This window comes from Phanerochaete carnosa, assembly GCF_000300595.1.
Source record: "Phanerochaete carnosa HHB-10118-sp unplaced genomic scaffold PHACAscaffold_3, whole genome shotgun sequence".
NCBI lineage: Eukaryota > Fungi > Basidiomycota > Agaricomycetes > Polyporales > Phanerochaetaceae > Phanerochaete > Phanerochaete carnosa.
In genome coordinates, this window is record NW_006767630.1 from 2484679 (window position 1) to 2509296 (window position 24618).

General features: G+C 54.3%; 7 protein-coding genes across 7 annotated transcripts; 3 read left to right on the forward strand and 4 right to left on the reverse strand.

Moving 5' to 3' along the window:
• The first annotated feature begins 1627 nt into the window (after window positions 1–1627).
• PHACADRAFT_139912 (uncharacterized protein) lies at window positions 1628–4481 on the forward strand. The gene is made up of 4 exons (XM_007393468.1): window positions 1628–2465; window positions 2528–2673; window positions 2730–4055; window positions 4116–4481. Exons 1-4 carry the CDS (start codon window positions 1808–1810, stop codon window positions 4188–4190), a joined length of 2205 nt encoding a protein of 734 aa, XP_007393530.1. The 5' UTR covers window positions 1628–1807; the 3' UTR covers window positions 4191–4481.
• Window positions 4482–4813: 332 nt separating this feature from the next.
• PHACADRAFT_182576 (uncharacterized protein) lies at window positions 4814–12125 on the reverse strand. Its single transcript, XM_007393469.1, has 40 exons — window positions 11941–12125; window positions 11773–11867; window positions 11586–11712; window positions 11214–11532; window positions 11106–11165; window positions 10844–11055; window positions 10547–10785; window positions 10310–10490; window positions 10239–10251; window positions 10109–10187; window positions 10032–10054; window positions 9853–9977; window positions 9772–9799; window positions 9524–9719; window positions 9424–9473; window positions 9067–9366; window positions 8925–9004; window positions 8710–8861; window positions 8555–8651; window positions 8463–8490; window positions 8339–8390; window positions 8214–8286; window positions 8078–8151; window positions 7489–8005; window positions 7312–7419; window positions 7120–7228; window positions 6866–7060; window positions 6412–6813; window positions 6218–6354; window positions 6094–6159; window positions 6002–6028; window positions 5876–5921; window positions 5793–5811; window positions 5730–5737; window positions 5602–5676; window positions 5516–5547; window positions 5398–5461; window positions 5312–5346; window positions 4953–5258; window positions 4814–4890 (listed from the first exon to the last, which is right to left on the reverse strand). Exons 1-24 carry the CDS (start codon window positions 12114–12116, stop codon window positions 7920–7922), a joined length of 2865 nt encoding a protein of 954 aa, XP_007393531.1. The 5' UTR covers window positions 12117–12125; the 3' UTR covers window positions 4814–4890; window positions 4953–5258; window positions 5312–5346; window positions 5398–5461; window positions 5516–5547; window positions 5602–5676; window positions 5730–5737; window positions 5793–5811; window positions 5876–5921; window positions 6002–6028; window positions 6094–6159; window positions 6218–6354; window positions 6412–6813; window positions 6866–7060; window positions 7120–7228; window positions 7312–7419; window positions 7489–7919.
• A 688-nt stretch (window positions 12126–12813) lies between these two features.
• On the reverse strand, window positions 12814–15885 carry PHACADRAFT_171465 (uncharacterized protein). The gene is made up of 11 exons (XM_007393470.1): window positions 15725–15885; window positions 15107–15674; window positions 14913–15052; window positions 14744–14860; window positions 14627–14697; window positions 14467–14575; window positions 14003–14410; window positions 13683–13951; window positions 13459–13624; window positions 13294–13398; window positions 12814–13239 (listed from the first exon to the last, which is right to left on the reverse strand). The coding sequence occupies exons 1-11, from the start codon at window positions 15776–15778 to the stop codon at window positions 13201–13203; spliced, it is 2046 nt and encodes a 681-aa protein (XP_007393532.1). The 5' UTR covers window positions 15779–15885; the 3' UTR covers window positions 12814–13200.
• Window positions 15886–17176: 1291 nt separating this feature from the next.
• Window positions 17177–20052, reverse strand: PHACADRAFT_207044 (uncharacterized protein; the record flags this gene model as incomplete). The annotated part of the gene is made up of 7 exons (XM_007393471.1): window positions 17177–18911; window positions 19249–19362; window positions 19422–19490; window positions 19547–19731; window positions 19784–19856; window positions 19912–19986; window positions 20035–20052. The coding sequence occupies 7 exons, from the start codon at window positions 20050–20052 to the stop codon at window positions 18444–18446; spliced, it is 1002 nt and encodes a 333-aa protein (XP_007393533.1). The 3' UTR covers window positions 17177–18443.
• A 145-nt stretch (window positions 20053–20197) lies between these two features.
• Window positions 20198–22388, reverse strand: PHACADRAFT_182579 (uncharacterized protein). The gene is made up of 6 exons (XM_007393472.1): window positions 22160–22388; window positions 22085–22096; window positions 21987–22037; window positions 21874–21933; window positions 21184–21821; window positions 20198–21128 (listed from the first exon to the last, which is right to left on the reverse strand). Exons 1-6 carry the CDS (start codon window positions 22202–22204, stop codon window positions 20291–20293), a joined length of 1644 nt encoding a protein of 547 aa, XP_007393534.1. The 5' UTR covers window positions 22205–22388; the 3' UTR covers window positions 20198–20290.
• Window positions 22389–22453: 65 nt separating this feature from the next.
• On the forward strand, window positions 22454–23635 carry PHACADRAFT_139928 (uncharacterized protein). Its single transcript, XM_007393473.1, has 6 exons — window positions 22454–22707; window positions 22764–22836; window positions 22893–22988; window positions 23045–23185; window positions 23245–23356; window positions 23405–23635. Exons 1-6 carry the CDS (start codon window positions 22487–22489, stop codon window positions 23533–23535), a joined length of 774 nt encoding a protein of 257 aa, XP_007393535.1. The 5' UTR covers window positions 22454–22486; the 3' UTR covers window positions 23536–23635.
• Window positions 23636–23654: 19 nt separating this feature from the next.
• Window positions 23655–23936, forward strand: PHACADRAFT_89938 (uncharacterized protein; the record flags this gene model as incomplete). Its single annotated transcript, XM_007393474.1, has 1 exon — window positions 23655–23936. One exon carries the CDS (start codon window positions 23655–23657, stop codon window positions 23934–23936), a length of 282 nt encoding a protein of 93 aa, XP_007393536.1.
• Window positions 23937–24618: the final 682 nt, after the last annotated feature.

Here is a 24618-nt window from a genome sequence, read left to right on the forward strand (position 1 = left end):
CCAAGCTCCGTTCTCGTGGTTGCATAGGTCTGTTTCAGGGTGCCTCATCCTCACGAACATTTCCCGACATTCCTGCTTGACACATGGCGATGAGCTCTTACCGATCGAGGGTTGCGGATGCTGCACTATACAGCGGGACGTTTGCCGTCGCGGGCTGAGCGGCAGGTATTCGAACTCTTGGGAAGGTACTCACGGGGGTATGTGGCTGGGATGAAAGGCAAAAGAGGAGCCGACAACGATCCTTTCTGAGCATCGCGGATGGATGGGGTGAGACGTACATTAATATTAATGTGTCCGCGCCACTTCCCCAACCGCGCCCGACCTAATTTTAAGCCGACCCTCTTTGATCGCGAGATTGCGAAGCTGAGGCTAGCAAAAATTCTTACCCTCGGCAGACGCGAACTTCGCCCTTACTTTGCGAGCTGTTTAACGGAGACTGTTACTGACGACACTTTTGAAAGGTTCTTGTCCACGGACGGTAGAGTGTAAGCTGCATGTAGAACCTACTACGGGAACCGCCGCGGACATAATGAACATGCCGCTGACGACACGTACGACGAATCTCGCGCGACAGCCGGTGGGCGCATTTAGAAGCATCCTCGCGTCGTGCTAGCGCCGGCACGCGAATGATGATCCTTTCGCAATCGTTCCGTCCGACGCTTTGAATGGGCATTCACTCGCCCTAAAGGCAGAATACACGGGTCGGGCAGAGCAGCTGAGACAATTCTGGATCAACATTATTTGAGCTTGTTTTCAATTGACGTACGCACGACACTGATGTATGTGCGTGACCGTGGAGGCTTCTGGTCAGAACGACATTGGCTTAGTCCAGCCAATCGTGATCAGGCAACAGTCATGGGGCGCACACCTGCGCTGGAGACATTTGACCTCCCCTGGGCAGATGATGTCCAAGTCTCCTGTGCGTTGGAGAGAGCCTATTTGAACGGATTCAGCCGGCTATATTCCCCGTCGGATGAAAACAGCTGCGGTCACAAGCTGAACAACGGGTTTTGGTCGACACGCTATTGGCTGTTCAAAGCAATAGCTCTCGATGCACATTCACCCCATGAATAGCGTAATGGAGCACGAACAGAAAAAGTCGGGCGATCTGAGCTGTTGCCGCGTTCTGGGACGTAAAGAATACTCGCAGAAGGCTTCGCGAGAGGGCCGGGGAGAGGAACGTGCGGGTCAACGTGTCGGGAAGGTCATGCGGGAAGCCGAACTGCCCTCGACGTTGAAGGCGTTGCTATGCCCGCTGCCGTACGGAGCTCGCTGGGTGACCGGGGTTAGTTTTGTCCAGACTGTTCATTTGCGCCTTGTGGACTCGCTTGAGGCAGTTCCGGAGCATAGAGAGAGTACACATCACGTGTGGCCGACCTATCCGAGCCCGCAAAGTGAGCTGTCCGCTGAGAAAGAAGCAACGTTCGCTAGGGAAGGAAAATATTGCGCGCGGAAGGCTGTCAGATTCATGAACAAAGGAGGACAGGCTTACGTTCAGAGTCTCGAGTCTTGACGGCTGAAGCGAAACAAAAGGCACAGAGCGTGCGGGGTATAGACGCCAAACATACGCGTGACCGGACGATGGCGCCGATCCGTCCGCCGATTCTGCAATCCAGGGCGCTCCTTCCATATGTGGCGCGCTTACAGGCCGTCCCGAGCGAAGACGTGATTCAGGAATGACATTATTCCAGCCATTTCCTTTGAGAAATAATGTTCGCATATAAACCCCTGACCCACCTCCCTCCGTTGGTCCCGATACTCTTCCCGACGTTCAAATCGTCCTTCACAACTCTACCCTCATCCTGATATGATCACCCACCATGAGTCCACAGCCAACCAGTGCCCGCCCGAATTATTGTCTCTCATCTGTGCACACATCTTCGCAGCGGGTCTACCACCCGCTGAAACATCTCTTGACCCTCTGATCACTTCCGAAGACAGAGTGCCAACCGCTTTGCCGTCCACGTACCCCGGCGCGCAGTGGTCAGAGCCGACGGTTCGGAAGACCCTCGCCAGTGCCACGCTCGTCAACCACGCCTGGTACGAGGCCGCCAAGCCACACCTCTGGAAGAGCATCGAGGTCCGGCTGCCGAGGAGCTGGCTCACGCTCGTCGAAGAGCTCGTCGGCGGTGACGAGGAGGAAATTTTGGACTCGGAGCACGCGGCCGAGTTCGTCGGCCAGACCATCCAAGACGCGCAAGACGCAGCACTCGCTGCGCAGACCGTCATCGAGGGCTCACCGTGCGTCGACAATCTCGCGCAGGAGCTGCACCTCAAGCTGCTCGCCACGCTCGCCGGCCCTGACGGGCACATCCCTCCGGAGCTCCTTTCGCCGCCTGCCACGCGCGACCCGTCCCCGCGCCGCCTGCGCGCCAAGAGCAAGAGTCCGGCGCGATGGAAGCTCATGCGTACCATTAGTGATGCCATGCAGGACGTCATGGAGCAGCAGCAACCTGGAGTATATGGTGCGTGTGATTCATGACCAGAAATTGAACGGCTCGCTCACACCAGGTACGCCTCCCGACAGTCCCGACGCTTCAAGACCCGCATCCAGGCCGCTTTGTCCGCCACCTTGACTTCACGCATTTCCGAACCATTGGTATGCGTCGTTCCATCGAGGAGGGTGTGACTGGACGTTTCGTCACGAGCGAGCGTCTTTTGGCGGTTCTTAAGGTGCGCTCGGCCGTATGCAATCAACGGCCTCGATATCTTATCTTATCTCCGTGCAGGAAATGCCCAATCTCGTAGCCTTCGGTGGTACGGAGTACATGGACAGTGCTCTAACCCTCGAGGTCCTCCAAGAGCTTCTGCTGCGCGGTGGCCCAAGTCGCGGCAGGGGCAGGCCCTCGCGTGGTCGTGGGCTTGTCGTTGTGGACCACAGCAATCCCGAGGAGGAAGACCGCGAGCGGAGGCGTGATTATCAGGAGCTCGAAGCTCTTGATCTCACCGGTTGTGTCAGCGCCGTTTTCGCGAAGGCCATGCACGACTTCGTCACGATGCACCTGCTACCGCCGCCCCAGTCCGGCAACACTTCGCGGTCTGACGGCGAGGACGGTGCACGTGAACGCGGCCGCGTCCGCTTCGCCGCCGTCGACGAGTCCCTCACTTTCCCGGCTATTCAGCGACTCAGCGTACGCGGTATGAAGTCTATTCCTGCACAGATTCTAGAGCCGTTCATCCTCGCGTTCCCCTCGCTTACCCACCTCGACCTCTCTTGCACTCGCGTCACCCCGGCTCTACTGAGTTCTCTCGGCACTTCACCCACCATCCGCCTCAAGGGTCTTGGTCTGGAGCGGTGCAACTGGCTGACAGGCGAGAGCATCCGAAAATTCCTCGTCGAGTCCCCCGTGACGGCGGACCTTGAAGGGCTCAGTTTATACGGCGATTGGACATTCCCGTCTCCGTTGTCGGAGGAGGATATGTCCGCCATACTCGCGAAGGCACCATGCTTCAGGTCCGGCAAGCTTGTCTACCTTGACATCTCAAGTACGCCGGTCACGCGCGAGATACTCCTCAGCATCTGTGCTGAACAGCCCAACCTGCGGTCCTTGGGCATGTCGTACATTCGCCGCCTTGAATTGGACACGATCGCAGCATTCCTCAAGACCAAAGCGCGCAACGTCGAGGCACTGACGCTCGGCATGACCTCTCCAGATCTCGGCTACGCCGACCAGTTCGTCCCGCCGCGGCAGGCGACCATCGCCCTGCACACGAAAATCATCGGCCCGCTGTGCACCGCACCGTTTTCTTTCAGCCTGTCCAGCCCGCGGGCAGCGCCCGCACAGCCGCCGACGCGCCTGCGGGTTCTCGAGCTCGCGCCGCAGATGCTCACGAGCCTAGGCGGGGGCGCGGGTTCGTGGCGGATCGTGCGCAGCAAAGGCAGCCGCGGCTGGTACGTCGACTCGGCAAGCGCGTGGGTCGCGGACGACGTGCAGGGCAGCGTCCTGCGGCGCGACCTCGAAAAGGGACACCCGTGGCGCGAGGAAGTCGAACGGCTCGCGAACGCGAACGGCAACGTGAGCAATGCCGTGGGGTGGCACTCGCGTAAGATGGAGGTACGTGTGCCTTGCCGATTGGTCTGTCCTGGATGGCAGTGCTGAGAATCCTTTGTGCAGATCTTACGCGGCCATGGCTTCCTTGGACGCGAAGCTGGGTTGTACGGTGCTGTGTCTTTTGCATATGCGGGCTAGGGATCGAGGCGATACATCTTCGATCACAAAGCAAAAAACAAACAAAAGTTGCCAGCGTGACTGGCACTTCCTTTCGGGCTATGAGTGGCGTCCTCGGATCCATTGTCTTTGTTTGCAGCTCACATTGTATTTTTCTAATCGCCACACGCACAGCAGACTCTGCCTTGTTATCGTACTTGCATCCTTATCACACATAATCACGCAAAGTAGCGAGGTATCACCGTTAGCGCTAAATGTTAAATATCACATATTTACCCCCTATGAAAGGTGTGACGGAATGGCCAGGTTCAAGACGGCTCCACTTAACGGCGACTCTGCGCCACGACTGTGACCCCCTGCCAAGTAGATGTGACTAGGCAGTGCATTGCCTTTGGAGCAATTCGTGAAGGCTTGCGGAAATTCACAAGACTGCTCGAGGTGAAATACGAGGATAAAAATCCAGTTGAGAAATACACAGCATGCTGTGCGGACACGGCCGGGCATGGCCGACAGGTTGATCGCCGCGGCGGCCGTCGTCAGTAGGGTTAGGTTCGGGGTCCGAATTGTTAGTAGTGTGACTGTGACGCACCGCGGTTGGGGACGCCAAGAGGCTGCACTTTGGTATATATCCTCCGTTCACCTGTCTTGGTTCCTTTCACTCCCATTCCTGAGAACTGCCCGAGTTGCTACTGCCTCAGCCTACGGTTCTTCCCTCTAATGAGTACGTTCGCCAGTGCTTGTCTCGGCTTCCAGCATCGCATCTGTCTCAACCCTGCTGCATAGATACTCCGAAGGTCAGAGATAATGACCTACACTCAGCGACTACGCAGACGCAGGCATTCAACTTAAACCGACGCCAGTCGCAGTCGCGTTACGCTACCGTAGACCAAGACTCGCCCGCCTCCTCACCCGCCCTGCGCTCAGCGGACCCAGCCAATACAGCCCAGACCAGGCCACGATTGAATTTCCGCAATATGCTCAGGCGCATGTCGACCGTACTTGAACAGAACATGAAGCCTGCAAAGCCCGTTGGCCATCCACGTGCCAGAAACATCGCCCAGGGCATCAAAGCCATAATATGCATGTCTTGTGTGTACTCTCGTTCTTGGCCAAATATAACTTTGCTTACGGTGTGTTGAAAGACCTCAACATTCTCCTTCTATGCATACCCGTGTCTGTAAGTGATTGGCATATTATGATGCTGTCTCCACAGCCTAACACCCAACAGTGGGCGTTGCATTTCATATGGCAACACAATACAACCAGCACTCAGGATACCATAATATTCGTCTGTGAGTCCTACCAGCCTGGTTGGCCGGTCTTTGGTGATGTTCACCCCCCTTCAGTTTCGTTCTTGTCAATCGTCCCTCTTGCGAAGGTAGATAGCCACCTACATCTCGTTTCATTCATCCTTTAACCGCTCGCCCATCAGATGTTAGCATTTGCTACCGACGAGCTCTCATGTCGCGTTGGTCAGACATTAGCCGGCCTTCTCAATGCCACGTTGGTGAGTACTAATGTCCTACTCCTCCCCACTACGTCTGCTAAGGAACGCTTTAGGGAAATGCGTGAGTCTGAAACATTCATACCATTCGTAGACTCTGACCGAGCGTCCCTGCATAGTGTGGAACTGATTGTAGCTGTAAGCGGTGATGTTCATTCACGGGGCTGTACATGATGTTGACATCCCTGTCGTGTTATGATAGATCATCGCTCTAGCGCAGTGCCAGCTCCAAATTGTCCAATCGTCGCGTAAGTCCCTCACCCTTATCACACAGCCTTCCGCTCCATGTATTCTTCCGTACGCTAAACTAACGGATGCTTTCGGCCAGTCGTCGGTTCAATCCTAAGCAACCTTCGTGAGTTTCCATTTGCACGTTCTGTCCTGTCGCCATAGTCGACTGACTTCCATCATCTCCCAAAGTGCTTGTCCTTGGAATGTGCTTCTTCGCAGGAGGAACGCGCTTCTCTGAACAGGGTTTCGGCGTTAGTGAGTGCCACTTTCCTCTTGGCTCGCATTGTATCTGACTGTGTAATTTGTTCAACAGGCGCCACGCAGCTGAATTCCTCTTTGTTGACCATATCCGTAATTGCAGTTTTGTTACCCGCTGCATTCCACTTGGCCGCGGGTGCAGATATTCCCGACCCTATCGAGGACAAAGACATTCTCGCGGTCAGCCACGGAGTAAGTCATGTTCGGGCTCACGTTTTCGGGGTTCGTGTACTAATACGCCAATTTCAGGCTGCGATCATTCTACTCTTCATCTACGGCAGCTATCTCGTTTTTCAGTTATTCTCGCACAAGGACCTCTACCGTGACGACAACCCTGAGAATTTCAAGTCAACCAAGTACACAGGTCGCAATTTTCTGAACAGGAGGAGGCACATCGAACCTCCCCAGGTTCAGAGTCCGAAAGACGTGGAGATGGGCAGTATCGCTGAGGTGCCGACCAGCACGGGCGCGCAAGCCAACGGCGCGCCTTCCTTACATGTTGGTTCGCACGACGGACACACAGTTTCTGCAGAGGAGTCAACAGCCGCGCTACAGCACCAGCCGACAGCGGGACTAGAGGAGGAAGGTGAAGTTGAAGAGCCTACACTGAGTTTGCCCATGACCATTGGCATGCTCGCTGTCACTACTGTGGTGCGTACTGCGTCGTGCCCCACCGCCGAGAGTACGCGCTGATTCACGACAGATCGTTGCTGTGACTGCTGAGTTCCTCGTCAGCTCGATAGATGGCCTGACGAGCACAGGACATATCAGCAAGGAGTTTGTCAGTCTCATCCTCCTTCCCATAGTGGGCAACGCTGCGGAGCACGTCACAGCTGTCACTGTCTCCGTCAGAGACAAAATCGACCTTTCGCTGGGTGTTGCAGTTGGCTCCAGTATTGTGCGTCCTTCACTGTCACACTCCTTCCTACGTCACTGAACTGACCGCTTCGCATGCAGCAAATTGCGCTATTCGTCATTCCATTCATGGTCATACTTGGGTGGATCATGGGCAAGCCACTCTCGCTCCTCTTCGACCCATACGAGTCGATCGTGCTCTTCCTTACAGGTGCGTCCGCCCCTTCATTGCTACCCTCCGCTCCACAAGCTGACCGTCCGCTTCCTCCTTCTGCACTTGCTATTAACACTCAGTGCTCATTGTGAACTACACCGTCGCAGACGGCAGATCAAACTGGCTGGAAGGCGCGATTCTCATGTCACTTTACATCATGCTCGCCGTCACCTTTTGGTTTTATCCTGGTACGTCTTTCATCATCGCATCATGGATCGCGCATTTATTGCAGAAGCTGACTGGTATCGACACAACAGGCGTCTCTCAACTGCTCTCGTCCTGCTGAAATTATTGCGCTCGTCCCTCACACTCATTGTCTACCACTGTCACACGCCACCCAAGTAATTTAATGTTCCAGCAAGCAGTACTCCAACTTCCACAACGAAGAGTTTTATATATCCCCGATTGTGTTCTATACCCGCCATATATTTCACTAGCCTAGTCGTTAGCTTCTTCGTGTATCTCATTTGGCCACACGACTTCGAAACACGCGTATTGCAGCACACTACTAGTGACCCCATGTCAAATTTGTAGATATTTCTCTTGTAGTACATATCATAGAATTGCAACCGAAATTAAAATGGAACAACGTGCCAGCCGCGCGGCGGGCCTCATGGCCTCGTGGCCTGAGCACGAGCCTAGTACGTCACCACGACCTGAACGTGCCTCCTGCTTCACATGGGTCACGTCACAGCTTCGCCTTGGGTGAACCTTCCGCAAGCGTGACAGCAGCTGCCGCGAGAACAGGGGCGTTTCGTTCTTTAACCTTTGTGGCTATTTCATGTGATCCGTGAGTACTCCAGAGTGGCTGGCATAACGTGTCCGACAGAGCGGCAGAATACGTACTGAAGATGACTTTTTCGCCTTCCTTCCACATCTCGGTAATCAGAGTCTCGCCGGGGTAGACTACGCCCGCAAACCTAGCAGCGGAAATGAGTAGGTCAGTGGCGTTTCCTACTGTGTAGGCGGAGGCGATGCACACCTGGCTTTGATATCTTTATACGGGCCGAAGCTCTTCAGTACGTGCTTGCCCGCGTACCCAAATGTGCACAACCCTACCCATGATAAGTAATGCGCAAGAACGGTGAGCGGGAAGGTAAATCGTACCATGAAGGATGGGCTTATCAAACCCTCCAACTGCGGCAAATTCCGGCAGGATCTAACAAAGAGAGGCAACGTGAACACACGCTACAGCCCTCAACCCTGTTTCGAAATGATAGAAAACACTCACATGCAGAGGGTTCCTATCACCGCTGAGGCTGTTCACACAATTACACATCAGCATGGCCGCTTCACACGCTGCACGGAGGCCGTGGTACTCGCCGGTAGAGTGCAGCCTGGGTAGGCAGCGTCTTCTCCTCGACGACTGCGTCCGGACTACGTTTTGGAGGCGTGTTTGCGGCTGTCGCAGGGCCGCGATCTGGAAAGGGACATGTCCACATCAGCTGAATGGAGCCGTGAGATGGGTTAGACTCTACCTTTGCCCGCCCGCTTGCCCCCAAAGCCTCCAGAGCCGCGAATAAAGAGTGTACTCTGGTTCTCGAAGATGACTTGGCCCGTTGCCTTGTCCTTAGTCTCGGTGACCATCGTAACGGACGCAGCCTTGCCCTTGTCAAGGACCTCCATGATGCTGCAGCACGACAACCGCATGAGCACAGGGCCCAGCGGAGCTATACCTAAGTTGGTCACTTACCGAGCCTCGGAAGTAAGCTGCCCGCTTGTAGGTACGGGGGCCTTGATAGCCAGATACTGCTCACCATGCAGTAGCTTTGCCTGGGGTTTGTCACACGTTAAACCTGTCACACAAATATATCGAGAGTCGGCCGGAGACACACCGGGTTGAAGTCCGGAAGCCAGTCCAACGGGAAGGAGAACATGCATTGGAACTGCGGGATGACTCCGAACGTTGGCAGCGCAGAGAACTCGTCGTCATTCTCGAACGTCCACTGCAGCTCCTTCTCTGTGGCACCAACGCCGAGATTGTAGAGGATGATATCCCGCTCACTATAATTGTACTCGGACTGCGGCTCGACGAGTTGCTTCGCCTTAGCAACGAGCTCGGAGTCTTCGGGTTCGGCGTATGGGCTGCCGGGACCCTGGCTGTCGTCCTCCTGGTGCTCGAAATTCTGAGCGATCTGCAGGATAAACAATCAGAACGTAGACAACAAGAGATAGCTACTAATAGGACCAACTTGTTCAAAAGCGTCCTGTGTGGAGGTAGGGTGTGTGGCCCTACCGTCGTCTAGAATTCCACGATTAATATCGGGAGAAGCGAAGTTCGACATAACCTACCGAAGTTGGTGATAACACTCCACTTCGAAAGAACGGCTTCTGGGGTTAAGGGTTTGTTCACGGGGAAACCGTTGCCTCCACTCCTCTGCCATCGTGTCTGAGCTGCCCAACCACCCATAATCTCGAAGAGGCAACCAGAAGTCTCTTCGTTAGCCTCGCTGGTGAGGTAGCCAACAATGGGTGCGATGTAATCCGGCTGCGGCCCTGTCAGGTGAGAACGTTCTCCACAAGGCAGCTGGCAGACGAACCTTGAATGCCTCAACCATCTCTGGTGGCCTGTGAACGTGATTATTCATCTGACGGCGATAGTTCAATATGTGAATGCATACCAGATGGTTTGTGTCATCGCAGTACCCGCAGACGGCGCAATTGCATTCACTTTGATGTTGTACTTCGCTCCTTCGATTGCGAGTCCACGTGTGAAGCCTATGATAGCAGACTTGGCAGCTGAGTACTGTGATACATTGGATCAGCCTACATCCTGTGCGTTATCGAAGATAAGCCATACGTTAGCCTGGCCGAAGTTGCCATCTACAACAGACATCAATGAGCGCTAAAACCCCATTACAGCGCTGGCCCACGTACAGATCCCGACTTGCGAACTGGTGTTGACAATGCGTCCATATTTCTGTTTGATGAAGTGAGGCCAGCAAGCTTTGGTGCACTGTATATAATATCAACCCTCGCCCGTGGCACAAATGACAAGATAGCGGACCTTGTAGGTGCCACTGAGACCGAAAGTGTATGTTCAGTTGACGAGATACTACTACAGTTCGTAGTACATACCGCAAGTGAACAGCCATAACCTGGTCCCACTCTTGTTCGGACATCGCAGTGAAGGACTTGTCTCTAAGGATTCCGGCGTTGGCGACAAGGACGTGGATACCGCCGAACTTCTCCAGAGCGACCTTGACCAATGCCTCGCCGTCTTCGACAGAGCCGACAGCAGCTGCAGCCTTGCCACCAGCTGGAGCACCGCCAGATCTGAGCATTTGGATGTAAAGAAGTGACATGCGATCGTACCCTTAGTGATCTCATCGACGACAGACTTTGCTCCCTTTTCACTGACATCGTTGACGACGACGTTCGCACCCAAACGTGCGTACATCAGCGCATAAGCCCTACCTAAACCTTGGCCTGCACCGGTAATGAGGACGGTCTTGCCATCAAAACGGACCTCCGGTTGAGACTGAGTATTAGGTGGGAGCTTCGTGGCCTTCTCAAGAGTGCTATGGGCGTCGAAGTCAGAGAGAGACCTCGGACTTAGTACCAAGGAAGCATGAGTTACGTCCAGATGTCCAACATCCATTTAACACGTACTGTTCAGGGTTTGAGAAATCCGTAACCTCGGCCCACTTATGTTTGACAGCAGACGGTGTGAAGGTGTGATCGGTCTTGTACAAAGCACCTTTGCTTCGCTCCCACCTGATCTCGGCAATGAATCCTGCACCAAGCTCGAACACTTTGCCAGATGCGTCGGATGGCGAATCGGGATGTGTGACTGCCAGGACAAACGGCGCAACAAACTCTGGCTATGGCATAGGTGAGCTTTTGATGGTGAGGATGAATACAATATGCGCACCTTGAGGTTAGCAAGCATCTCTGGCGGCATAATTGTCTCTGTCATGGCACTGGCAGCCATCTAGAATGTCATTCAGCTCTGAGGTCGCACGGAGCCGACAGGACATACTGGAGCGATAGCAGTCGCACGAATGTTGTACTTCTCACCCTCACGAGCTAAAGTCTTGGTAAAAGCGACGAGACCCATCTTGGCCGCACTGTAGTTGGTCTGTCCGAAGTTGCCTGCAGTAGACAATATTTCAGGACTACGAGGGCAGGGTAATGTGGGCAAATACGCGCCATAGAGACCAGCAGCACTTGTAGTGTTCACAATTCGACCAAACTTCTGCTTGCGGAAATGCGGCCAGGCAGCCTTCGTACACGAGAACGCACCCTTCAAGTGGACTTCGTATATTTGATCCCATTCCTTATCGGACATGTTGCGGAAGCTGGCCACATCGCGTTATGAAGCAAAGCATTGTAGCAAGAACGTGAGACGTACTTCTTGTCTCGTAAGATTCCGGCATTATTGATCAGTACATGAACAGCACCGAAGTTATCTAGGGCAGTTTGAATTACAGCAGAGCCATCCGTCACTGATGAGTTGTTTACAACAGCCTTGCCGCCGGCTGTGACGTCAAGTTATAAGCTGCAAACGCTTTGAAGACTGGCTTCAATGATTTACACACCTTGGCGAATCTCATCAACAACCTTCTGAGCAGCAGCCGCATTGAAGTCATTTACTACGACGTTGGCACCTCTTGAAGCGTAAGCGAGAGAGTAGCTGTGCGGATTGGGGTGCAGCACTTGCAGTCAACATCTCGTTGTTTGTCTGCTCACGTTTCTGACAAACTCACGCTTTGCCTAGACCACCTCCCGCACCGGTAACGACAGCAGTGAGGCCTTGGAATGACAGCGACGACATGGAGGGTAAGGTATGATGAGGACGAGAGGGTAGCTTGTCGCTTAAGCTTATTATATCCGAATTTCGCAGCCCGGAGTCGCGAAATGTTGGTACCCCCGTGCTCTGCATGTGATTGTCGCCACGAAGCCTCTGATCTGATTTCCCCAAATTAGGGACTAAATAACGTGACCGCGCGCTCCCGCGGACCCGCATTTGGCGAACGCGGTTGTGGGTGAATACTAGCTCGAACGTACTTGATCTTGTGTCTAGTTTTTGGAACCGCAAATCTTCAGAGAAAGCTAACAAAACTCCCAAACTCACACAAACTGCCCACCAGTTCCTTGAATTTTTGGCCTATATGTGTTTCTCGTCGCCTACCACTGGCATCAGTACGAAGCGACGTGCGGGAAACTGAGGACCGTGGTTAGGATTACAACGGCTCGCCGATGAGGGAAGAACGTTCGTGGGGCGAGTAAGATTCCCGCCATGGTAATGAGGTGGGATGATAGTGGCAAGTTCGACCGTGCGGTGGGAACCAGCCCATTGTCAGCCATGGTATGTCGTCGTGTCCGCTGAGATCATACGTCACGCCAAAATGCGGCAATATACTTTTTCCATATTTTTTCATCGTCACCACTATGGTTTCTGTTGTCCTCTGAACACGAATAAACAAAACAAGAACATGACGAGGCCCACAGAACGTTTACCGATACAGCGAGGTAGCGGTACCATCTGCTCCCTTGCGATCGCACCATGAAGCTTCGCAGCGGATTGAAAGAGGCTGTGCTAACAAGACCCTCGCAATCGTGGTGACACAAAAACTTCTCGAAGTCACACGACGTGGGATGTTCGTGTAGACATTCAAAGCATTTTATTTGAATGATACAACGTCTACCTAGTAAATGTGTCGCGGAGGAAATTCGCCAAAAGCTAGTAGCCTCGATGAATACGGTCCGTGAACTATGCAAGGTGCGCAGCAGGGCCGGTCCATGAACGCTGTAGCTCGAGACCAGACCGTGATATCACACCTTTGCGAAGACGTGCATGCAAAGCGCCGCACTGAAATTGGCCATGACGATGTGCCAGCATGACGAAGGAGCTAAACGTCATCCAGTTGTCAATCCGGAGCTCGCTAAACGCTCCACAGCTTCCCACACGGAAAGTACTAACCGCAAAAGCGATTATTGGAATGACAGGGAGGCCGCGATGCTGATCAGCGGGAGTATGCCTCCTTAAGCTTCGTCAGGGCATCCTATGGCAAGAGACATCAGTTTGCGTTATGCACGACACGAGAGGGGCCACCGACTTCATAGCTCCGCTTCAGCGGCGCGAGATCGGCGTCAGATACCCTCATGCGTTTGACTGCGTTCAGGTGATTCGCCTCCTTCAGCATGTTCTTGAAATGCCGAGCCTTTTTAGCGGTGATAGCACGTCAGCAGACCAACTCGAGCGGAGAATCCGGCTTAATTACCTCTTGTTCCTCAATCAAGGTCCAGGCATCTCCAGTGCGCCCCGCGCGGGCGGTACGCCCAACGCGATGCACGTACTTGCGCATGTCCACCGGCGCATCGTAACTAACCACATGCGAGACATGGCTGATATCAATACCACGAGAGATAAGATCCGAGCATACAAGGCTGCGAATTGTGGCACGTCAATACACGCTGCAAGTATGAGCCATGACGCAAAACGCACATGTGAGTCTCTTGGTTCTTGAACTTATCCAATATCTCCTTGCGTGCGCTCGGCGCGAGGTCACTTGAATACGCGCTCAGGACAATTGCTGAGCCTTGCTGCTCTGTTGAGGAGATACGACTTAGCTCGAAGAATTCGAAGAGCTTGACGAGTCGTGCTGTTGACTCGGCGGACTTGGTAAATACTAGGGCGTTCTTCACGCCGTGAGTATGGACCAAGTGAAAGAGCACCAAAGGCTTTTGCGAAGATTCGCAAACAATCATGTGTTCCTGTGAGGGGTAATGGGCGAGCTAATCCAGTAAAGCGTCTATGATCCTCACCAAGAGCGTCGCCGGCATGTTGAACTTTTCCATGACAAGGTCCAGCACACCCTCTTGCTGTGTAGCAATCTCCCGAGATGAGCCCTGAACCACGAAATATTTCGGATCTCTCAGATTGAGCGCCGCGATCTTGGATGGATCCCGCGTCAGAGTCGCTGAGAATAGTAGTTTCTGGCAAGAGGTCTCCTTGGGCTCGTCGAAGTCGGTCCGGACGTGTGGGATGCCGTGAAAAATGTGCAAAAAGGCCGGAGCCAAACCATCCGGCGTCGGGATGCTATCAGTGCTCGATGCGACGCCGCTCACAAGGTCCGGTGAGGTCGGGATCTCGGACGGGCGAGTCGCGGAGAGAACCCGAGCCAACCAGTCCTGGAAAGACTGGGCCAGCAGCTTGTCCGCCTCATCGATAACCTAAGCTTTCCGTCAGCCTCGGAGCCTCGGAAATATCGTTCGAAGGCTAAGCATACCAGGAAGCGGAGGTGTTGAAGGGAGAAATTCGGGGTGCCATTGAGATGGTCTATCAGACGCCCAGGAGTGCATATCAGGATGTCAATTTTGCTAGATCCGCCTTGCAGTCTATAAACTACGCCATCAGCGACAGGTTTTAGCAGTATGAGACCAGATTACCTCAGAGTACGGTCGGCAACCAACTGGGATTGTTCGTGGGCAAAGGAATGCTGGCCTGTCGCAGTACCGATCTGAACGCACTAAGAGAGAGCACGACCTGCACAGAATAGTGCATACCTTGAGACTGCGTCCTTTGGCAAGGGCTTCGAACGTTTCACGTACTTGAGTAACCAAGTCTCGCGTAGGAAGCACGATCAGAGCGCGCAGACGGGTGATAACCCTGGATGAAAGGAGCTGAAAGAAGATGTTAACACCTGGTAAAATACTTACGATAACGAAGTCTCACCTCAACAATGGGCAAGACATATGCGAGAGTTTTGCCACTTCCGGTAGGAGCAGAGACGCAGATATCGTGGGGCGGATCATGGAGATACAATCGTCGCTGCTTCTGGTCTGACATCAAGAACGGTATTACGGCAGTCTGTACTGTAAAACAACTTAGACAAGCAGGACAACCCATGGAGCGCCTGGCGTACATACCAGCAAACAACTCCGTAATACCGAGCTCTTGCAGTCTCTTCTTCGTCTTCTCGCTTAGCAGGACGCTTGCCTCTGATTCCGTCGAAATGGGCACGGTCTTCCGTGGGTCGACCAACTCTGCTTCTACTATTGCCTTGTCTAAACCTTGAAGGGCTAGTGTCGCTTTCGATGGCGCATCTGGTCTCGAAGGCAGGGGAAACGCAGGGAGGGCAGCGGGGGGAGCAGGGGATTCGCGCGCGTCGGCTGGGGTTTCTTCTTGGTGTGCTAGCTCTGGTTCGTCTTCAGCAACTGCTGCTGGATGTTGTTCCTCCGGAAAACTCAACCTGCGCCGCTTCTTTGGTTTCCTCCGTGTGCCCTCGTGTTCGCAATCGCCCTCGGAAACTTCGACTCGCTTCACGGTCTCCGTAGTATGCTCGTTGACAGAAGCCGTGCCCTCGTCCCCTTCTTCTCCCTCATCCTCACGATCTCCGTCATCGCCACGTCCGCGAGATGGTGCGGCAGTAGCTCTGCGAGTTTTGCGTCTCTCTCGTTTGGCCTTGAGATAGCGCTTCTTGGCTTTCGTCTTGGTCTAGTGGTGTGTATGAGATTATTTGCGCCGCCCCACGCTTTATAACACACCTCTGTAGACGAACTCGACGTGCTCGCAGCATTCACGGCACTCGCCAGGGCCATGTCGCGACAGTGTGTTAAGGCCAAAGAGAGGCTCTGAGCTGAAATGAGCGCTAAGGAATAATGGCGCGGGTGCCTTGCCGGCGGCAAAAAGAAGTGCTTCTTGGCGTCTGCCGTCCCGTCCGTAAAACTCGAGTCTGCCTTCAAGAATTCCTTGGCCTATCCCACTCACATTTGTCTGCTGGCAGTCGTGCTAACCGCTTTTAGTGAACGCCACCCTTGCTGCAGAATACAACGGCAGTACAATCGTTGCAAGCCCGCCATATAATCGACCCTGCACAGAATATTGTAAATGTCAAGCACTCTTCACCCCGACCAATCTGGATTTCTTTTCCCAGAATCGATTAGACCTTCACTTCTCAAAATCAGGGCCTCTTCTCGTGTGTAAGTTGGTCCGTTAATTTCTTTTCTACGCGTTTCTCTCTCGAGTCCGAGGTACAATCTCCCTCGCCTGGTTCGTTAAGCCGGTGCTTCGGCCATGCGTATCACCATTCAAGGGTCTTGTCTGTCTTCGAATTCTCTCCCTCCTAGTCGAGCACATAGATGGATTGTGCAATAATATCTCCCTAAGGGAACCAATCACACCGAGTCTGAAGCAAGCTAGTACATAAAAGGGCGCGGAACGTCAGCCGTGGCGGCGGCACTCGGTGTTAGCTCTCTAGTTCGCTGTGTGTAGATGTGAGTCACTGGGTTCTATCAACCGTCCTTCGGGATTTCCTGAGATTTTCCGCGCAGGTTCATCCCGTCGTCTTCGAGAGTTCCCTTATCAGCGGGCTGCTTCCTGCGCTGAGTCCCTGGTATATCTATAGGAGACTTATAGCGTGAGATAGCTGTTTACAAACACTCTAATTATTAGCTCTATCCGGCGGTAAGCCTTGCCAGAAAGACATCAGACCCTCTCCCCCGTACCGTTAACATGGGGATTGCGTCACATGAGACAGGGTTTAGAGAAGGCGGTTGCGAAAGCCGACCGAATCTTCGCGCGCGGCACTTCATGTTGGTCGGCACGGTAAAAGTATGTCTTCGGCTCTTAGGCCGCTGATTTCTACTTCTGGAACAGAGCCCTGGTCTTACTGGTCGTACCTTGGATTGGCGATACCGCCTCCTGCCTGGAAGCTAACGGAGTTTTGCCGGCTATATCACTCTCTTCCCGAACATACTTATACGGCGGCGAGCGAAGGCCTCAGACAACTGTCAGGCTTCGCCGCCGTGTTGCTCATGCTCATCTCGTAAGCCTTCAGACATCTAATTATCACTCCATGACCACGCTCTGGCCTGTGCTCTGCCACAACTGCGGATCCGACTTTCCTATCGGAGTCCCATGCGGCTCTTATCGCGGACCATCCACCAAGTGAGCGGCCGTCTTTTCCTCTGGGGTGCTTAGGTATTGACGGACAGTCTAGGAGACCGCCCGCAGAGACCGTATTGTCTGCGGGTGTGCGCTGATCGTCTACTTTTCCAGAGACAGACTCGTGACGCTTACGGCTTTCCCTCGACTTCATTCCGAATCGATGGTTCCGTGAAGGTGATTCAATGGGATCATGGGGCTCCACACACCTCAATACACACCTCGACGTATTAAAGCACGACTACATTCCTTCGTTCCCCGTAGGCGTCCTCACCACCCGAACGACATCCACAGGTCAGCTTTGAGAGTGTCGCGCCTTGTCCGATTAACCTTCGATATTCCGGAACAGAGCCTTCTCGCCTTCCAGTACAGATGTGTCAACAGGTTCTGTGAGTGCAATTCCCCGATCACTGTCATCCTGTTTCCAATTGGAATTCCTAGCCTCGTGAATCGTCATCGAGGATGTCAGGTACGGTCAACGTTTCCAACGCAGTGGATCAGCAAAGTCTAAGGCTTTAAGCAGCACAACGTACCTCTCTGGCACACTGGCGAGACGTTCGATTGCGGTCGGCCCGACTGTGCGCTGAGCAGTGCCCATGCCCATGCCGAGACGTACCCCTGCAAGTGTAATCGAGTAAGCTTAAGAAGGCAGTCCATGTGGCGCCGGGGCTGATGCTAATATCTGCTAGACCTACACGGATTACATCCGAGTCTCTAGCCTCATTCAGGAGAAATGCGATACCTGCAAGGAAGCTGAGCTCGGGCCCTACGCTGATCGCGGACGCCACTACTAGCTGGTCCTGCATATCGACCGCACGTTCCCCATCCGCCCTCTCTGCCGCAGTTCCCCTCGCACGCTCCTTGTACCATTACCTACCACATCTGTACTCTTTATACTTTGACGTCCGAATCTTCAGGAACGAGTCCGGCATGATGTGCCGGACGATGCACCATTCAGATGGTTGGCTTCCATGGTCTATCGCCGCTTGGAGCGGTCTTCTCCCGAGACAGATAACCCCCTCGTGTGCACGATCTACGGGGGTGCAGACGTCGCTTGGACATGCTCTTGCCATAGAACACGGAATAGCGGTCGGAATCGCCCCTACAGGTCTTCAGAGGGTCGCACCACTGCTGCAGTGACGCCCTGGCCCCACCAGGGCGTACGACCGCCAAAATGGAAGGCGAACTACGATAACAGGAGATGGTACAGCTAGACAAACAGAAGGACATCCCATGACCATCGTGCCACTCGATCATGGAATCCCTGAGCACCGGACTCGACGCCAGCAGCTCACTGGCTCCCGTCGCAGGCTTCTCCTGTCAGAACCGCCTTCCGCCACGCTTCAGCGGCTGCTTCGCGCCTCTGGAAGCCGTCTTGCGCTGGGCGAGCCTCTGCCGGCGGTCACCCTCGCTCTCGTCTTCCGACGAAGACTCGACACGTTTTGTCTTTTTATTGGGCCGCGCCGGCGGTGCATCCTCCGGGCCCCTGCTCGCTGAGACGGCATGTGCGTGCGGTATCGGAGAGTCTTGGCGAGACATGGGCGCGGCCCCAGATCCAAAAGCTCGCGGTGGGGAGCTCAGACTCGGGCTCGTCCTGCCCTGTCCAGGTACCACGTTCGACGCCGAGGCCTCCGGCTCCGTGGCAGATTCGTCGTCTTCTGCAGGGGCAGGGGCAGGGGTTTCGGCATGCGTTGCACGCGAAGCAGGCTTTGCTGCGGCTGGAAGCTCTTCCTTCTGTGAATGAGAAGATGCTCGAGTGACTATTTCACGGGAGACGTCCACAGGGGGCTGTTCATTAGACGATGTCAGCGCCGATGCGGGTCGTTTCGTCTCTGGCAGCCTCAGTTCAGGAACCGGCACCTCGCTCAGAACCGGGGCTACGTTGAACTTTAGGCATCGGTGAATGGGAGAACTCGAGTCGAGCACTCGCGAAGATCTGGTGCGAAATTGGACACGGCTGCCATTCGATGTAGCGTGGTCGCGACGCGAGGCTTCGTGACCGCATGTCTCACGTGCGTGTCCATGCTGCGACGCGCCGTGCGCCCAACCTTATCTATAGCCTGCCCACCCGTAGAAAAGGGGCGCGAAGGTTAGTATTGGACCAGCGAATCGGGGACTTGCACACCTTTTCCAGATCGGCCTCTGACAGCTCGCTGACAGGGTCTGCGGAACTGAAGGCCAGGTGAGTGACGCTGATGAGGGGCATGATGAGATGCTGTGACAACACGTCAGCTGATACCTGTGGGATACGAGATTGTCAGACCTGGGTTGCGAGAGGAGGTGGCTGGAGTTGCGCACCCTGGGGCCCAGGTAGTATGTCTCCCATCGCCACTTGAAGTCATCACTTCCCAATTCAAAGGCCAGGTCCTATGATAGCTTACGGCAGTCAGTGGCTTGTGTATGAAGCAATGTGCATGTCGTACGGCATTTCTCGATTCCACGATGTCAAATGTCAGGTCGATGATGCCCCCGGGGCTGTGGGCAGAAGCTAACAGGTCGAGCGTCTGTAACCGCCATTCGTCTTCTTCGCCGTCTGATTGATCCCTCGGTGGCGACGGCTGGGAATTGCAGTCACGCCACCTTCGTGCGACTTGCTTACTAGAAAGCACTGCAACGCTGATGAGGCTCCTTCTTTTACGTGTACGGTGCAGGAACGTTACCTTCACCCCAAACCTGCCTCGTGTCGGTGACCATGATGCAGCAGCATTGATCAACTATAGACGCATAGAACTTCTACTAGGCAACCACTGAGAACCATCTGTTATCTCGGCTGCGCAGACATTCGTACCAAAAGGTAAGGAATCGATCTGCTGTTATCGTTCTTGACCAACCACTCTTTATGAAGGAGCGACTTCAAGTTCTCCTGCGAGGGCAGTCAGCACTGGTCTTGCGTTAAGCCAATGCTACTTACTTCTGTCAGATACTGCATTATATGTGAGATTATACTTGCTTTTCTGCGTCCAAATCGCAATCCTGTTCGGTGTGGAGTGGCCGGGACGAAACACGCTTAGACGCCAGCATGCGGGAGTGAACATGCCTTTGTGGCGGCCACGTGGAATCGCGAATAGCAGTCGCGATATTGAGAAATTTCCAGGGATATTGCCAGGGCCATGAGTACATGCCAGATATGATACAGAGAAATGAAAAATTAATGGCAGAATAATAAATCAAGTGCCCTGTCCTTTCCTCCAAGACGAGAACGACAAGAACCCGACAACAAGCAACGCGGTGCCCGCGCCGACTAGGCCTGGTAGATACAAGTACCACGTATTGTCCTCCCCCTGCCTGTCCAGTGGATCTTCCATCGCTGACTTGGAAGTAATGCTTGCAGCCAGCGGGTCCTCCGCCTCTCTTTTCCGGCGCCGGCGCGGTTTCTCGTCCGAGCTGCCCTGCACGTTCACCGCAGGCATCTTTAGCTTCAGAGTGTCGTCAAACACGGGGCTGACGTTGTCCCCTGAGTCAGGTTCAGAGCTTGGGTTCGAAGTCGGCAGGAGCGGGACGTCCAGAGCTGGGTTTAGCTCCCGTGCACGGTTGAAGAGTCGGCGGGCATGCGCTTGGTCCTGGCTCCAGGCTTCTGGGCCATCATGGTGCATGCCAGCATGCGAAGCGACATGGAGCGCCGGGTGGGTCGTCAGGGTAGGCGTGCGAAGCGATGACAGGCCGGCATAAGAGGAGCTGAGCAAGCCCGAGGCCGAGCCCTCCAGGTGTAGAAGTCCGGCTTCGAGATAAAGCTGCGCAAGCTTCTCGCTACCGCCAATACGCTCGAGATAGTACGGTAATGTTCCCCGGAAGGCAGAGATAGTTTGCTCGGTGTAAGATACCGAGGCAGCAGACGCAACCGGAGTCGTATCTGGAGACGGTGGATGGGTGCCAGAAGAACTTGTAGGCGTGGACAGAGCATCCCTCGGCGTATGTAGCTGCTCCGGGGGAACGGCGTGCGGTGGAAGGTAGTGTGTGGCGAGGCGGATAGTTGCTGAAGAGATATGAGTCTGGTGCCAAGCTCGTCTGCAAGTAACGTAGTTAGCAGCAGCATTAAAGATACAAAACATATATTACTGACACAAAGTACTCGAACGCTTCCTCCCTGTCTTCTCTTATGTCGAAGTGATCGAGTCCTAACAGAACGAGACTTGTCGGGTCCATATTGAAACATGCTTCTGTGGGGCCGGACGGAGCCCAGGGATAACGAGAGGTGTCAGGAGGTGATATGGCCTCTGAGACTGGGCCTATTACCAGAGAAGGCCAGATCATGGAGTCTGCTTTTTCGAGGTGAATCGTCAACAGACGGCTAGCGCCGCTGCGAAGCGATTCCACGGAAGACGCTGACGATACCATACTGGACGCCCGATTGCTGGGCATCCGAGGAGATACGGGATGCGACGTAGTGAAATGACTCCGACGCCTCGGCGGCGGCGAACGTAATGGAAACCCAGTAGCTTCTTCTGCACTGGAGAGTGAGACAGGAGAAGACAGCGCTGGTGACGATAATGTGTCTTCCAGATCCGACAGAAAGCCTTCCTCCAACGATGCTGCAAAGCTGCTCGATATTTCTGGTTCGGATATCAAAGCGAAGGATGATTGAGTGGAGGTAGTCGACGTGGTAGACGTTGTTCGCTCTCTGGCTGAGAGCCGCGACGATGCTCGGGGTTCAAGTTGCCACGATGAGTGCGCTACATCTATTGAGCCGTATAGGCGACCCTAAACTGACGAAGATGGGCAGATGATTGCCATGTTAAGTAACGAGGCTAACCTTGACCACAGCTGGCTGTCTCTTCACTCCTGCGACGAGGTAATTACGTTCGAATTTCACCTTCGGTAAACACCTTAGTCGTCGCCTAAGCGTCGTATATTCTTTGTACGCACCTCGACATCATCCCCCTCTGTTTCATATGGTACATAAAGCAATACTGTAGCCTGATTCGAGCTTAGACTGGTTCCGCGTGGTGCTGTCTGCAACTCACTTGGTCGTGAGACTAGGCAGGCCAGAAACGAGTTGAGGTCAGGCTTGCCATTCACACTCCGGGTTGTATGCTCACCTGGTGCCACGAATACGGCAAGAAGCTCTCGTGCGCTCTGTCCATGGTGGACGTTAGCTTCGGCGCTGTGCGGTGATTGGGCGCGACGATCCTTGGATGCAGGGCCGCCGTCGGGCGACTGGTACTCTTTGGTTTGGTCTAAGAGCAGAAAGAGGGAGGACTGCGGTCAAAAGTAAGTCCGAAACAGGCCACGAATGCGCCGCTGGTGGAGGGACAAGCTGGGAACGCTTGGAGACCCCAGCTGGCTCAGAACTCAATGGAACTCGTCACGTGTGACCACGCGTGTTTCATTTCGCGCCGCGGTCACGACGGCCTGTTCTCGTCACGATGCCCGTCTCTTGGTGCCTTCCTTTTCTCGACCGCTCTCTCCAGCAGAACGCCCGACAATACGCCCTCATCGTCCTCAACCAGCCTTTTTCTCTCCCCCTCCTGCAGAGGCTCTGGAACTCGACACAATGGCACTGCTGTGCAGACGGCGGAGCCAATCGCTTGCACGACGCATTTAGTGAATTGCGACATGCGACATCGGAACGCGACCTCAGAACTACGTAAGTGACCCTTGAGTTGCAGAAACACGAGCATTCTGATTTTACGTGAATCTCAGCTACCTACCAGACCTTATCAAAGGCGACCTCGATTCGTTGAGAGATGATGTGCGAGAGTATTACGCTTCTCAGGTGTGTCTGGCATGCATCTTCCCAGAAGAAAACTGACTTATGTCGCTTTGAGTTAGAATGTCGAGATAGTGCAAGATGACGACCAGTACTCGACGGATCTGATGAAGTGTGTATTTGCCCTTGAAGAAAAGGAACAGGCTGAGGGATCTCAGGTGAGCCTTGCTCGGCCTCCAACCTGTCTCTATCAGGATACTCACATGCAAGGCAGTACGACATAATCATTCTAGGGGGACTTACTGGTCGCTTAGACCAGACCGTGCACACAATGTCTTATCTCCACAAGCTCAGGAAGAGAAGGGAGCGCGTATTCTGTGTCACCGACGACAACGTCGCTTGGGTTTTAGATGGAGTCAGTTGATTCTATCTTCTCCACAATCTGTGTCCTCACCCTATGTTATCGCTATCTAGGGCGAGCACATCATCCATGTAGACCACGCATACATGGGCAAGACGTGCGGTCTGCTTCCTGTGGGCATCGACTCAACTATTCTCACCACTTCAGGCCTAGAGTGGAACCTCAGTGCGTTTCGCTGTGATCGTCCTCAGCATAATCTGACAGTTTGGACAGCCGAGGCGGAATCGCGTTTCGATGGCATGATTTCGACCTCCAATCACCTCGTACCAGGTGAGCCCGTACGAATAAAGACGACTAGGCCCATATTCTGGACTGTGGAGCTCAGAGTATCCGCTCTGCCTTGACTGTAATCGGAGGACGAGCTAGAAAGAAGGGCCGGTGTACATATATTTGATGATAGATTGATACAGTTACCCCGCATATGTCCGGCGAGACTCGCGTCTTAAGCTTGAGCACAACCATCATGAGCACATCTGCACCACCCGAAATCACCGTCCTCTACTTCGCCGCGGCCTCGACTGCGACGGGTCTGACCGTCGAGCGAGTGCCGCTTCCATCGGGCGAGCCGCTGCCGCTCACGTCTCTGGCAGACTTGCTCGTCTCAAGACACCCCAAGACGAACCTCGACAAAGTGCTTCTGTCGAGCCAGTGGAGTGTCGACGCGGACATGGTGGATGAGCCGGAAAAGGTCGTTTTGAAGGGAGGAGAGGAGGTCGCCGTCATCTGCCCCGTATCTGGTGGCTGAGTTTGCATGTGGGGTGAGCGATCTGGGTGTGTGTGTTCGCCTTCCGGACAACTCTCACGACGCCTCGGAAGGGCCCAGCTATAGATACGCCATCTGTGCATCATACCAGTTTCGTATCTCTACTTTCCCGAATCACTATCACTCTACGAGCAATGTCTGAGACTACACTTGTTGCCCCTGCCCCGAAGCGCAAGGCTGCCTTCAAAGCCTCCCGACTGACACCCACGACCTGGGCCATAACAGAGCATTCCGACAGCTACGACGAGCGGCCCCTCATCTATGCCAAACTGATCCCGGAGCAGGGGGTGATCCTGGTGATCGACACGGGCTGCGGGGGTGCGACCGACGACGAGGAGATCGACCTCAGGAGCCTCCGTGAGTACATCGAGAGGGTCAAGATTCCAGGCAACGACAACCTGCCGCTGAATCCCGGGGGAGCTCTGCGGTATGCGGTGCTCTTAACACACTGCCACTACGATCACATCCGTACGTCCTGTACACGTGTATACGCGCAGCTGAATGACGACTATGCTCACCGCCGATGAACAGTCGGCGTCGAGCAATTCGCAGAGGACTCCACCATCCTCGCCTCCGGGCACACCCCTTCCTTCATCACACCAGAGAACCTCCCCCGCCACTCCCTCTGCGACTCCCTGAACATCCCCACTCCAAAGTACACGCC